We start from the raw sequence: 15,236 nt of genomic DNA, 5'->3' as shown, positions 1-15,236 counted from the left end.
CACTTAGCCGCACCCCAGGAGACAGGGCACTTTACGTCAGGTTCCTCTTTTGAGGACAGCGTTCCAGGAGGAAACGAAACCTCGGTCAGGAAATTGTGCCTCGTAACCCCCATCAACAATAAAACAGAAGCCTCTGCGCCTGTTTCTTCAGTTCTCGGAAGGAGACTTGTGAGCCGATACCTTGTAGAGATGCTGGATTTCAATCCCTTTCTTCAAATTGGTAGGCTCTTCCTGAATCAACTTGCTCTTCGGAGAGTTGTCCGGATCCGCCACCTGGAGCACCGACTGCGTGAGGGGCATGGGCTGTCCACGCCAGTGGGATGGCTAGACAGAAAGGCAGCTGACATTAGCACGTGCGGGTGAGTCCACTGTCTGCTTCGGGAAGATAAATATTTTGGTAAACCAAGTTCTCCACATCCCTCCCCCTCCAGCCCCCAAGTTTCCTGGTCCCAAATATTTAGTGGTGCCTGGAGACGTCAAGCAGCTTGCTTGTGGACCCACTAACAACAAGCTGCTTTCTAGCCTGCAATTCGTGGTCCGGAGGACGGAGTGAGCGACAGGGACGCGCCCCGCCCAGGCTCGCGGCGTGCCTGCCGGGAGGCTCCCTGTGGCCGAGGCCTGGAGAAGTACCGGGCGGGCGCTTGTCCACACTCTGGTAAGGGCCAGCAGGGCGGCCGCGCAGTGGTCCAGAGTGAGTGCCCGTGCACGTCAGACAGGGTCACCCCCTTCACAACGGGGCCGTTGGCGGGGCGTTAATCGTGCTCCCCTGGTGACCGCAAGCTGATAGGTTCCGGGATGAATCCGGCTTAGAGGACCCAGCTTAGGTGTCCTGGGGTTTGGGATTTCATCGGGGACACTGCCACGACGGGCGAGGGTATCGGGGGGAGGCCGTGGACGGTCTGCGTTGGTCTGCAGAGCGGCGGCGCCCGCACTCACCATGACGAAGAAGTACCAGGGCTTGGGCACGCCATGCTCGCCCGGGAGGACGGCCTCCACGTACCCGGCCACCGCGCCGTACAAGACGGAGTCCAGCAGAAGCATCAGCAGCACCTGGCAGAAGTTAAACTCCCCGCTGAAGCCGCCCACGTTCTTCCACTGCAGGCCTGTGCCTGCCCGGAGAAAGGGCCGCAGTCAGCACCCGGACGGCAGGACGTCCCGCTCCCGCCGCCCGCAGGCCTGCAGAGTTGATGTCTGGGGCGCCAGGGGACGAACGCAAGGCACAGGAGGGGGGAAAGCTAGAGCTGTGAGTGTCTCCCACACGACAAAACATTTTCAGTATTACCAGAAGGTGGTAGTGTTTTCAATGGCACCGAATAGGAACACGGTCATCCAAGACGCCTCCCCGCTTCCGCACCTGTTACCCGCCTTGTCCGCCGGGCTAATTCTCACCTGAAGTGAGGGCTGCCCAGGGGTCTCCTTACCCTGCACCCTTCCCCCGTCCGGGTTATGTGCCCATCCCCCCGGCACCCTGAGCTAACTGCGATCGGAGAGGGTAGGGCTCTGTGCTGTGAACCTGCCTGAGTTACTGTTCACCCATCACTGTATCTGCAGCGTCTGCCCCGGGGCCCCGCGTGCTGTGGGCGATCACACATCCCTGTTCCACAAATACAGGAAGGTACCGAGGAGTTGGCTTGGGACCAGGTCCTGGGCGCGTAGGGAGGAAAGTAGCCTGTGTGGCGCCCAGTGTCTAATCTGGGTGCAAGTGGCCGAGGCTTCTCACTGAAAGCGTCCGAGATACTGAGTGTCCGCCAGCAGGCTCGCGGTGGCGGGAACCAGCAACGCCGAGGGAGAGATTCGAGTGCGGGCGGGCGAGCATGCAGACGGGCTAGATCGCTGCTCCTCAGACTTCAAAGTGCTTGCTGAGCACCTGAGGTTCTGTTCCCATTCGGCGCGTCAGGGCCCCCCACGCCCCACCCCAGGAACCTGGGCTGAGCTGAGCTGCCGTGGGGAGAAGGGCCAGGTGGCCTCTGAGGCCCTTCCTGGCAGGCGATCCCGCGACTGGTCCACACGAGAGCGTCGCCTTCCACCGCGCCTGACAATCAGATCTCGCAGGGCTCAGGGCGGACTCCAAGGCTGCGGTGGACCCTGAGCCCACGTGGTTCTCGAGAGCAGGTGCATCCTCTCGCAGCGCTAGTCTGCCCCGACGTCAGATCCACCCCCCTTTACGGTCATTTAGTTTGTGTCTTGTTTAAGAGATCTTTCCCGCTTCGAGGATAGGAGTGTTCTCTTTTATATCATCATCACCAGGAGTGTTACAGAGTTTTGACGCTGGAATTGACCCCTGTGGGTGCTGTGATTTGCGGGTCCGGTTTCAACTTCCCCAGAAGGTCCTCCCGTCCCTGCAGCACCATTTACTGACCCCCACTGCCGGGGGTCGGCGTCACTGCCGACCTTCACCCGTGCCTTTGGCTTTGGGTTTTCTGTTCTATCAGTCTTTTTGTCAGTCTTAATTATGATTGCTCTCTGATAGATCATCATGTCTGGAAAAACAAGGTTTCCCATCTTGCTCTTCCTAAAGCGGTTTTGGCCATTCTTGCCTCTCTGTACTTTTGTTTAAATTTGAGGGGGCGGCTGGGTGGCTTAGTCGGTTGAGCGTCCAACTTCGGCTCAGGTCATGATCTCACAGTCCGTGAGTTCGAGCCGGGCATCGGGCTGTGTGCTGACAGCTCAGAGCCTGGAGTCTGCTTCCGATTCTGTGTCTCCCTCTCTCTCTGACCCTCCCCTGTTCATGCTCTGTCTCTGTCTCAAAAATAAATAAACATTAAAAAAAATTTTTTTTAATTTGAGGGGGCGCCTGGGTGACTCAGTCGTTTGAGCGTCCGACTTTGGCTGAGGTCTAGAGTTTGGATCAGGTAGGGGTTAGCTGTGACTTCCTCCCACGATTTATCTAATTATATTCAGGAAGAAGGTGCGTGCGGGAGGGGTCTGCGCCATGTCCATTCCATCTAGAGTGTTCTGAACAGGGTGTGCCCGTCCTGCGCCCCGACTTCCAGCCCCCATGCCGTGGAGGTGGGCGTATGACCAAAGTCCTCTCTTCTTTTATGCCGCTTTTGGACTCAGCCAACCTTTCGTTACTCTTTCTTCTATTAAGTTTAAAAGTTACCCACTGCTTCTGGCCTGCTTGGCTCAGTAATGAATCACCAGGTCTGCTTTATGTTGCGAAGTCTAAACTTAATTATCTTTACTCTCCTTCCGGAAGGTATTTACTCCCTTGGGTTCTGACATGATCCCCTCTAAAGCCCCTCCTATACACTTTAATTTTACCTGTTAAAAAAATTTTACCTGTTAAAAAAATAAAGAATAAAAACCTAAGGGAGGGCACCTGCATGGCTCAGTCAGTTGAGCATCCGACTCTTGATTTCAGCTCAGGTCATGATCCCATGGTTGTGGGATCGAGCTCTCGAGCTCCGCATCAGGCTCTGAGCTGAGCCTGGAGCCTGCTTAAGGTTCTCTCTGCCCCTCTCCCCCGCTTGTGTGCACGCGCTCTTTCTCTCTCTAAAAAAACCCAAAAAACAAAAACCTAGGGGCGCCTGGGTGGCTCAGTCGGTTAAGCATCTGACTTTGACTCAGGTCATGATCTCACAGTTTGTGGGTTTGAGCCAGGCATCGGGCTGCGTGCCGACAGCTCAGAGCCCAGAGCCTGCTTCCGATTCTGTGTCTCCCCCTCTCCCTGCCCCTCCTCCGCTTGCGTGCACGCACACACACTCTCTCTGTGTCAGAAATGAATAAACATTAAAAAATTAAAAAAAATAAAACCTAAAGGAATCTCCGTTGCCGCCGCTGCCACTGCTGCTGTTGTTGTTCTAGTTATTTTACGCAACCCGTGTATGAAGCCACTGTCTTCAGGCCCCCACTGTGGCTCTGTTGAAAAGCAATTTTTCTTTTTGCTCCCCAGGCCACTTTTAAGATTTTTCTCTTGCCATCTGCTGTGCTCCGTTGTACGCTGATGTGCCTAGTGTAGATTTCTTATTACTCTCGTCTGGGATTTGCTGGGCTTCCTGACATTGAGTTTGGGGACAGATCTGGGCACCCTCTTTTCAGATGCATTTCCTCTGCCCCTTCTCTCATTTCCTGCCGGATCTCTGCTTAAATGGAGGCAAAACACTCTTCCCTGCGTCAGTTTTCAGCTCTCCTGCCATTCTAAAATCCTTTTGGTCCTCGTTGCTGCCTTCTGCGTGGTTTCTTCTCACCTCCTTCCAGGTCATAATTCTCCCTCCGCTGTTTTGAATCTACTGGTAACCCATCCACGAAGTTTGCTCCTTGGTTGGTCGTATTTTGTATTTCCCCCAAGGAGTATTGCGTCCTCATTGCTTGCAGATATTTTCAAACCTGCCTTATGAAAAGAAAAACCTATCACGAGCATTATTGTTTTATAATCTGTGATTTGATAATCCCAAAATGTGAGGACTTTGTGAATCTGTTTTCACTTTGTCTTGTTTCTGTTGGTTCCTGTCCATGGCTGTTTATTTCCTTATGTTTTTCACTGCCTTGTACTTGAAAACCTGTGAGGCCGGCTCTGCCGGGCACCTGGGCTGCTGCTTGAGGGTCCCTGGACTGCCCCTGCAGGGTGACCCGGGCTGCAGCTCCGACAGAGAACCAGCTTGTAACAGGCTCGCGGGGGCAATTTTCTCCTTTGTTTTTCTTTCACGATACAGCCAGCACCACGGCACCTTCCCCAAGGCCGTCTCGTGTATCAGGGGTTGGTATAAGGACACAGGGATGTACTTTCCTGCCCCGCCCCCTTCACGAAAGCTGTCACCTCAGCTGCCGGGCGTGCTGCGGCCAACGGGCTTTCAGCTGTCAGCCTCCTCACAGCCTTTTCTGGGTGGTCCACACCCAGTGACTGCAGGAGGCAGAGGCGTGGGAGCCGGGCCGTCTCAGCCCACCCAGGATGCCCACCCAGGATGCTCGGACCCCCACGGCTGTCAGGACCGCATTGTAGCCCTGCCGAGTGTCGTTTCAGTCTCTCCCCGAGAGAATCCCAGCGTGGGAACAAACCCACAAGCTCGTCCAGCCCAACTGCTCACCCAAGTTCCCCCCGCTTTCAACAGAGAGGCTCTGTAAAATTCCCCTATTCACTCACTAACATGGAAGAAATCGGAGGTACCATTTTTTATGTTTATTTATTTATTTTGAGAGAGAGAGAGTGTGTGTGCACATGAGAGTGGGGGGGGGGGCAGGGAGCGAGGGACAGAGAGAGAATCGCAAGCAGGCTCTGTCTGCTGAGCGCTGAGCCCAGCATGCAGCTTGATCTCACCAACCTTGATCTCATGAACCATGATATCACGACCTGAGCTGAAATCAAGAGTCAGACGCTTAACAGACTGAGCCACCCAGGTACTCCCGGAGCTACCGTTTTAAACCTACTTTTCCCCCGTTGTCGTTTGCAAAGTGTGGTTTCGTCACTGCTTTGTTAAAGAAAACCACTCACCTGCAATGAATTCTGGTCAACTTGACACCCTCCATTATATTTTAAGCACCCTTCACCCATTTAGACCATCCCAACCTAAAGACATTTATTGATAGATAGTGCCTCTGAGCAGGTTGTTGAAGGTAATCCCAACTGCCCTAAGAGGACGCATAACCTAGGTCCCACATATAATTCCTATCCCTGCTGCTGCTAAGCCAAGCCGTAGTGTCTGGAACCAGGACTCTGGTGATAAAAGCCAACACTGAGCAACGAAGACACTTGCTGGAGTGTTCACAGCAGATCACCTTCGTGCCGCGGAAATGTGGGACGGTCTCATGCAGAAAGCCTACTGAGGCCAGCTGGTCCCTACATTTTGATATGCTAGCTGCAATCTTCTGCTGTCACTGCTGGCATTCGGAAGGATCCTTCCGACCCCAGAACGTAAGACAGATGAAAACTTGGGGGTGCACTTCCAAAGGTGGGAGTTGGAAGTAGGACACCATTGATGGGAAGTCCCCTAGATGGACCCTGAAGGCTGTGAGCCTCAAACATGACGTATGTAGATAGCACTCCGTTTATCTATAAAATTCTGAAAGTGTGAACCAAATCGAATCATGACTCTGTATCTTTTTTTTTTTTAATTTTTAATGTTTTTATTTATTTTTGAGAGAGAGAGAGAGAGAGAGACAACAAGCAGGGGAGGGGCAGAGAGAGAGGGAGACACAGAACCCAAAGCAGGCTCCAGGCTCCGAGCTGTCAGCACAGAGCCCAATGTGGGGCTCGAACTCACGGACCATGAGATCATGACCTGAGCTGAAGTCGGACGCTTAACCGACGGAGCCACCCAGGTGCACCATAACTCTGTATCTTTTATATCTGTACGACTGCATGGTCATATCATCTCCTAAATCATTAATACGCTTTAGTTTTGCTCCCAAACCACACTGCGAGCTGTGTGGTGTGAAACGTGTCCTACAACCTACCGTAGCTTCAAGCAGGTCAGAAACGCTCAGGACGCCGAATGAAGAGTGCAGTGAGGCTCTCATGGGAACTCAGGTCACCCTGCCCATCAGCGGTGACAGGGCATTGAGGCAGCGTCCCTTGGAGAAAGGTGGGACTCACCTCTTATCTCAAATATGGAGATAAATCGCACTCCCAGTGCCATGGCGACATTCGAGAGCAGGCAAAAGCCAATCTTTTGGAAGTGGGTCCTCTGGGAGTAGCTGAAAGTGAGGTATAGGTATGGGAGGTAGGTGAGGAAGAAGATGATTCCTCCCGAGGCAGTGGCTACGTGGGCTGCGGGAAGAAACGAGAAGGGTTTTGTCACTGATGCACCACGTGCGACACAAGCCCCTTCCCGCCACGGCAGGGTGGGGTTGGGGACTGTGGGGTCCTCGGCATCTCCAAGAGAAGCCGTCTTTTCAGGAATTTTGCACTTTCGCTATCAAAAGACCAAGGGCATCTGTGGCACTTAAAACACAAATCCATCCGGGGGCGCCTGGTGGTTCAGTTGGTTAAGCGTCTGACTTCGGCTCAGGTCACGATCTCGCGGTTTGTGAGTTCAAGCCCCACATCGGGCTCTGTTCTGACAGCTCAGAGCCTGGAACCTGCTTCAGATTCTGTGTCTCCCTCTCCCTCTGCCCCTCCCCTGCTCACACTCTGTCTTTCTCTGTCTCTCAATAATAAACGTTAAAAAAATTAAAAAAAAAAAAAAAACAAACCCAACACGAATCCATCTGTCTGTGAAGGCACAATGTCTAACTGCCCAAGACGGCACTGACACCATCCCTCACGGTACAGACCTCCTCCGGGCAGTAGGACATGATGTAGTACTGGGATCCGCGCATTCTCTATAGACTCTTCCATAACCCCCGTGCCCTCCCTGTTTTACAGGGGAGGAAACTGAGGTTTAGCCACATGGAATAAATGTGCCCTGTGGCATGGAGCTAGTAAATTATGGGTCAAGGACTCGAAGTTTTTCCAGGTTCTTGGCATGGTGGCTCCAGATTGGGAGAGAAGGCCAATCCAGCTGGAGCATGGGACAGGAGCTCAGGTTGAGTGCAGGCGTTTGACTTCCGGGAAGTGGAGAGAACAGGGAGCCAGTCCTAAAGGTTGCATAGGTAATGGAAAGAGCCCCCATTGAGACAGCAGTGGGCCCTTCACCGAACCTGGCTGACCTTGGATCTTGTATAACTTGACTCAGTTTCTTCTTTTGTAAATGGTGTCAATCATTGCTAGGATTTACTAAGCTCTTACCACGCATCAAGTGTTGTCAGCGTTTGACGTGCAATACCCTACCTGGTCCTTCTAACTAAGTTGTAAATACTGTTATTTTCCAGTCTCACAGAAGGGAAAACGCATGCACAGTCTGTTAACTTGCTCAAGGTCAGGGTCCACACGAGGGTGCAAAACCGGCCCTCTGAGGCCAGAGCGAGAACTTCCAGCCTCAGTGAAGAAGGGAGAAGGGCTGCGTCCACTGGAGGGTTGGGAAAAGGTTTGAAATTGCTGTTCCAGAGAGGTGCGGGTCAAAGTGACAAAGGAATGTGGGTGGTCTGCAGGGCGGTGGCCAGCGAATCTGTGAACCAGAGGCCTAAATAAAGAGACTGGTCCACACAGGGGAGAGTGTTTCTCCGGCCAGGTTCTGCTGCAGGGTAAGCGGGGAGCTGGGTGTGACCAGGGCTGAGGATTTGCAATAGGAGTTCAACAGAGAGCCGGTGGGTATATGTCAGAGGAGTCAAAGTAGGGACGGGCCAGGGGCTCCGAGCAGGGCGAGGCACACGATGGGGTGATGGGTAGTGACAAAACACTGGGGCCAATGGATCAGACGTCTTGATGGGGGTCAAAGAATTACTGGGGGAGGTGGGTGCAAGATGGGGGAGCTAAACAGAGACATGGGGGGTCAAGAGTGGGGTTGTTGAGGCTGAGATTCTGGCCACCACACAGTTGTTGGCTCAGGTTTAGGGGATGCCCGTGGGAGCGTGGGAGCACCGATGTGGGGTGGCACAGGGTCACTGGGAGAGCAAGCCAGGGGTCTGAGAGGAGATGAGGTGGGACCACCAACCATGAATGTGGGCAGGGACAGGGGGCAGCAGAGGCTTCCGTAAGAGGTAGAGTGTGGTTTGCTCACATGACAATCTCCTCCTCAAAGGGGCCGGGCGGGCGGGAGGCACGATCTGGAGGGCAGCCAGGAGCCAGGACATGCCTTCCTGCCTGTGGTGGTAACAGGGTGTGATGGATGGCGGCCCTAGCCACCTCCAGGGGCTGCCAGTGAGGCATTTCCTGGGGCACCGTTATAAATCACGATTGTTACCGGGGCGCCTGGGTGGCGCAGTCGGTTAAGCGTCCGACTTCAGCCAGGTCACGATCTCGCGGTCCGTGAGTTCGAGCCCCGCGTCAGGCTCTGGGCTGATAGCTGGAGCCTGTTTCTGATTCTGTGTCTCCCTCTCTCTCTGCCCCTCCCCCGTTCATGCTCTGTCTCTCTCTGTCCCAAAAAAAAAAAAAAAAAAAAAAAAAACGTTGAAAAAAAAAATAAATCACGATTGTTACGTGATCAAGGGTTTTTATATTTTACATATTTCAACCCATTGCAAGCATTATTCTTTTTTAAAAAAGATTTTTAATGTTTATTTTTGAGAGACAGAGCGTGAGCAGGGGAGGGGCAGAGAGAGAGGGAGACACAGCCTCCAAAGCAGGCTCCAGGCTCTGAGCTGTCAGCACAGAGCTCAAAGAGGGGCTCAAACTCACAACCATGAGATCATGACCTGAGCCAAAGTTGGACGCTTAACCGACTGAGCTACCCAGGCTCCCTGAAACACTATGTTTTAAAAGCATTTGAAGTAATTCCTTTCTTTGTGAAGTGATTCTTTTCAAGCCCCCCAACTTGAAAACATTTATTTCTGTTGGTTTTCAGTGTTGAGAAGTTGCTTCAATAATTTCTTTTCTCACTTCACTATTTTTCCAGTTGTTTATGTGCTGCGGTGGGCAGAATAAAGGCTTCCCAGGGATGTCCAATCCTAACCCCTGAAAGCCAAAACATTAAGGTGTGACTTTACAGAGCCCGAGGGACTTTGTGGAGGTGATTGAGAATCTTGAGATGAGTTTATTCTGGATTATCTGGGTGGGTCCAACTCCACGGGCCCTCAGGAGAGGGAGTTAGGAATGCCAGAGTGAGGGGAGGTGATGGAATCAGAAGTCAGAAGGAGCTAGAGCACCCAAGACTGAGGAAGGAGCCATGAGCCCCCAAATGCAGGCATCGGGAAGGGTTCTCATTCTCCCCTCGTGTCTGCAGAAAGAACACAGCCCTGAGGAAGTCTTGATGCTTTAGCCCAGAGAAATGCATTTCAGACTTGGCTGTAAGATGATGAATATGTGCTATTTTTAGCCACTCAGTATGCGGTAAGCTGTTACCTCAGCAACAGGAAAGTAACACGCATAGTTTAGTCAAAACTATGTAATAATTAACCTCACACTTATAACAACCAAGTTTAAATAATACCACTTACCTTCAGTACCATACACTCTGCTCACAGACATCTCTGTCCTCCCCCTTTTAAACTGTTATTGTGACAGATCATATCTTCATCTGTTAAGTGCCCATTAATGCAGATTCATGAATATTTTCATGCACTTGCTTATAAATCATATAGGAGAGAGAAGATGATTTACAAACCAAAAGGACAGTGATGCTGGCTTAAGGTGTCTTCACCAGTTGATGGTCTGTATTTCTTCTTATGGCTTCAAGTTACTGTCTGGAGGCTTTTCATTTCTGCCCAAAAAACTCCCTTTGTCAATTTTTGTAGGGCAAGTCCATCGGTAACAATGGACACTCTCTGCTTCTGTTTGTCCGAAAATGTCTCAATTTCACCTTCATTCTCAAGGGGTTTTTCCAGGTATAGAATTCCTGGTTGAATTTTAACCCCCTCGGGATTTAAAATGTCATCTCACTAACTTCTGAACTCTGTAGTTTCTGAAGAGAAATCAGCTTTTGATATCACCAAGGTTCACTTGTACACGAGGAGCCTCTTCTTGATGCCTTCACAAATGCTCTTTTTGACTTTGGGTTTTGACAATCTGAATGACTCTTGGTGTGGATCTCTTTGAGTTTATCCTGCTTGGAGTTCACTGAGATTCTTGGGTTTGTAGATTCATGTCTTTCATCAAATTGGGGTTGTTTTCAGTCATTATTTCTTTAAATATTTCTTTCTGGTGGGTTTTTTTTCCCCCTTTCTCTTTTTTTATTCTGGGAATCCAGTAATGTGTATGTTAGTACACTGGATGGTGCCCCATAGGCCCCTCGCATTCTGTTCCAACAAAGAAAATCCCAGGACCATAATGACTTCACTTGTGAATTCTACCAAACATTTAAAGAAGAATGAACACCAATTCCTCTCAAAGTCTAGACCAATAAACACCAGTGGAATATAGAAGCCCAGAAACAATCCTTCACGTACATGATCAATTCATTTTCTTTTTCTTTTTTTTTTAATTTTAATGTTTATTTATTTTTTGAGAGAGAGGGAGACACAGAACCCAAAGCAGGCTCCAGGCTCTGAACTGTTAGCACAGAGCCCAATGTGGGGCTCAAACTCACAGACTGTGAGATCATGACCTGAGCGTAAGTTGGACACTTAACCAACTGAGCCACCCAGGCGCCCCATGATCAATTCATTTTCAATTGATGCTAAATTTGTTCAATGGGGGAAAGAGTAGCTTTTTTATTTTTATTTTTTATTTTTATTTTTGAGAGACAGGGTGAGACAAAGTGAGAGTGGGGGAGGGGCAGAGAGAGGGGCAGAGAGAGAGGATTGGAAACAGGCTGCCGGCTCTGAGCTGTCAGCACAGAGCCTGACTCAGGGCTCGAACCCACAGACTGTGAGATCATGACCTGAGCTGAAGTCAGACGCTCAACCGACTGAGCCACCCAGGCGCCCCAAAGAGTAGCTTTTCAACAAATGGTGTTGGGAAAACTGGATATCTACATGCAAAAGAATGAAGTTGGACCCTGATCTTAGACGATATGCAAAAATTAACTCAAAATGGATCAACGTTCTAAACATAAGAGTTAAACCTATAAAACTCTTAGAAGAAACCTTGGGAGAAATCTTCATAACCTTGGGTTTGGCACTGGTTTCTTAGTATAAGGACAAAAGCATAGGCAACAAAAGAAAAAAGAGATAAATTATACTTTAACAAAATTTAAAATTTTTGTGCATCAAAAGACACTATCAAGAAAGTAAAAAGACAACCCATGGAATGGGAGAAAATATTTGCAAATCATATCCGAAGAGAGATTAATATTCAAAGTCCATAAATAACTCATACAATTCAGCACCAACAGAACAAACCATGCAAGTGAAAAATGGGCAAAAGACTTGAACAGGTATTTCTCAAAAAAAAAAAAAAAAAAAAAAAAGAGCCCTTATGTACTGCTGTGCAAATGTAAAATGTTGCACCTTCTGCAAAAAACAGTTTGTTACTTCCTCAAAAAGTTCCTCAAAAAGTTAAATAGAATCATCATCCAGCATCTACACTCCTAGGTGTATGCCCAAAGGCATTGAAAGCAAACTCAAACAGACATTTGTGCACAAATGTTCACAACAGCATTGTTCACATTAGCCAAAAGGTGGAAACAACCCAGTTTCCATCAACAGATGAAAAGATAACCAAATGTGGTCTGTCCATATTATGGAATAGTATTCAGCCATCTAAGGAATGAAGTGAGGTAGGAGTCCAAGTGCCTATCTGGTTGTCCCAGCACCATTTGTTAAAGAAACTGTTCTTTTTCCATTGCATGGTCATGGCACCCTTGTCAAAATCAATTGCCTATTAGATGTATGGGCTTATTTCTAGACACTCAATTCTGTTCCATCAGTCTATCTATGTTCATGCCAGTACCACACTGTTTTGATCCCTACAGCTTTGTAGTAAGTTTGAAACCAGGAAGTGTGAGTCCTCTAACTTTGTTATTCTTTTTTGAAATTGTTTTGGCTTTTCAAGGCCCATTGCCATTCCATGTGAATTTATGATCATCTTATCCATTTCTGAGAAAAAGGAAGCTGGGATTTTAATAGGATTTGAATAGAATCTGTAGATCAATCTGGGGGAATAGGGCCATTTTAACAATACTAAGTCTTCCAATCCATGAACATGGGATGTCTTTCCATTAAGTCATCTTTGATTTCTTTTACCAAGTCTCTTATCTCTGTGGTCAGATTTATTTCTGAGTATTTTATTTTGGATGGCATTTTAAGTGGAATTGTTTTCTTGATTTCCTTTTGGGGATGGTTACTGTGCGTGTATAGAAACACAACTGATTTTTGCGTGTTGACCTTGTATCTTGCAAATTTGCTGAATTCATTTGTTTCTGGATTCAAATTCGCTGGATTCAAAGTTCTTTTTGTGGATTCTTTAGGATTTTCTCTGTATAAGATCATGTCACGTTTGAATAGAGAGAGTTTTGCTTCTTCCTCTCCAGTTACATGTCTTTGGTTTCCTTTTTCTTCTTAATTGCTCCGGCTAGAACTTCCAGTACAGTGTTGAATAACAGAGGGGAAAGTGGGCATCCTTATCTTGTTCCTGATCTTAGGGGGAATATTTTCAATTATTCACCATTGAATATGATGTTAGTTGTGGGGTTTTCGTAAATGCTCACTATTGGTTGAGATACTTCCTTTAAATTTTAGTTTGTTAAAATTTTTTTATCATGAAAAGTACTGGGTTTTGTCACATGCTTTTTCATTTTTTTTCATATGTTGAATTATTCTTCCATTCTTGGGATAAACCCCATTTGGCATAGTGTGTAATCATTCTAATATACTGTTGGATTTAGTTTGCTAGTATTTTGTTGATGATTTTTCCATCTCTGTATTCATAAGGAATTTTAGTCTGTAGTTTTTTTGGTCTGATGTCTTTTCCAGCTTTGGTATCAAGGCAACGCTGGCCTGTAGAATGAGTTTGGAATATTTTTGTTTTTATTTTTAGTTGTAGTTTAGTTTAATTTAGTTTAATTTACTTATGTTGGATGCAAGTCTCTTATGATATATAGTACTTGCAGATGTTTTCTCCCAGTCTGTGGTTGTCTTTTCACTTTCTTGATGGTATCCTTTGAAGCACAAAGTTTTTAACATTGAGGAAGTCCAATTTATCCATCTGCTTTTTTATGATTTATGCTTTTGGTGTCATGTCTAAGAAATCACCACCTAACCCCAGATCACAAAGATTTATGCCTGTATTTTCTTTTCAGGATTTTGTAGTTTTAACTCTTATATTTGGGGTTACAATCCATATTGAGTTGATTTTTGTGCATGATGTGATGTAGGGTCCAACTTCATTCTTTTGCACGTGGATATCCAGCTATCCCAGCACCCTTTGCTGAAAAGACTGTTCCTTATTCCTTGCCTGTTGAATTGTCTCGGCCCCTTCATCAAAAAGCAATTGGTCGTAGACTCTGAGTTGCATAGTATATATTTGCCTTCACTTGGGACTGTTTCCTACTCTGGTCCTGCTTTATTGTGCTTCTGACCTCATTGGTTGTGTCTTTTATTTCCAGCCTGTGCTTATTTCTTGTGTGTGAACGCAAGCTCAGTTTTGGGGGCTTCAACCTTCTATACCACATTAGCCTTAGCTTTTGAGCATCCTTTTGATACTTATGCTCTAAGGTATCCACGTAACTCTCTTCCTTGACCATCCCCCCTGCCATGCTTGCCCTTGAGCTATTGAGCGATAGTGGGACACTAGGTAGAGAATTTGAATCAGGAGATAGTGTCCAAGCCCAGTCAGCCTCCCAAAGAACCCACCCCCATCTTGGCAGGGTCCATATTTTCCAGGGCCCACATATTAGAACATGGTATCTGATGTCAAATATTCACCAATGTAAACAATAAATTGCCTGGCTTCATTTATACCACATTTTTATTTTTTCCCAAATTCTTTTAAGCCTTTTTGTTGTTGTTACCACCTGCTGGACCTGTCCTCCATTCATGTTTTTACCTCTGTCTATTTGAATCCGGACTCAGTTATCCCACACTCTGACTTTGACTCCATTTCCTGTTATTTTTGCCTCTAGTAGTTCAGCGACTCTACCAACAGTTTTAGAGGTAACACCCCTCTGACAGGACCAAAGTTCCAGGAATTCCTCTCTTACTGTGGTGTCTTATAAGCTACCCTATCATTGTGCCCAACTCACAATCAAGACCTGGAAACCTGTCTGCACTGGATGTCTTACCCTTCATTTCCTTCCACATTGGGACTTACCATTTGCTTCCATTTGAAATGACATTTAGAAGCCAAATGAGGCATAAAGATATACGTATATAGAGACAGTTCCCTAAGCCTTCAATGGGGAATGGAACTGCTCTATTGCTAAAGTAACTGTAGAGGTGAAAACTTGGCTTTGGAGAAATAATAATTAATGATGCACGTAACTGGAATAGCAATGCTACCAGAAAAAGAAGTCACACACACACTCCCCGACTGAGAATTTTATCAGGACTCACCTTTTTGGAAGAATGTGCTGATCATGAATGCAAAGAAAACAGTGGCCGTGGCAAAAGACAGTAGGAAAACAAATATCAAGCTAGGGTCGCTGTTCCTGAACACCGCCACACTGTTCACCTATGGAGCAGTCACAAACACACATTGTTTTTACGTGGGAAGAATGAGGAGAGGCATAAAATACCCTGAAAACAATGCAGAACTTTTATTTATTTATTTATTTATTTATTTATTTATTTATTTTAATGAATTTGTTTTATTTTTTATTTTAGAGAGAGCATGAGTGGGGGAGAGGTGCAGCGGGAGGGGGGAGAGAGAGAGAGAGAGAGAGAGA

General features: G+C 47.7%; 1 protein-coding gene across 1 annotated transcript in view; it reads right to left on the bottom strand.

Annotated features, from left to right (window-relative positions):
* The window catches only part of LOC115504521 (ATP-binding cassette sub-family A member 17-like), a 76,439-nt gene that overhangs the window by 50,752 nt on the left and 10,451 nt on the right, over positions 1-15,236 (bottom strand). The window contains exons 7-10 of the mRNA XM_032591666.1: positions 14,905-15,022; positions 6,533-6,706; positions 937-1,109; positions 181-324 (exon numbers count right to left, since the gene is read on the bottom strand). Of these exons, the coding sequence (XP_032447557.1) occupies positions 181-324; positions 937-1,109; positions 6,533-6,706; positions 14,905-15,022 (609 nt within the window). The remainder of the gene's footprint in view (positions 1-180; positions 325-936; positions 1,110-6,532; positions 6,707-14,904; positions 15,023-15,236) is intronic.

This window comes from Lynx canadensis, chromosome E3 (genome assembly GCF_007474595.2).
Source record: "Lynx canadensis isolate LIC74 chromosome E3, mLynCan4.pri.v2, whole genome shotgun sequence".
Taxonomy (NCBI): domain Eukaryota; kingdom Metazoa; phylum Chordata; class Mammalia; order Carnivora; family Felidae; genus Lynx; species Lynx canadensis.
This window is presented reverse-complemented; position numbering and strand designations above follow the sequence as displayed.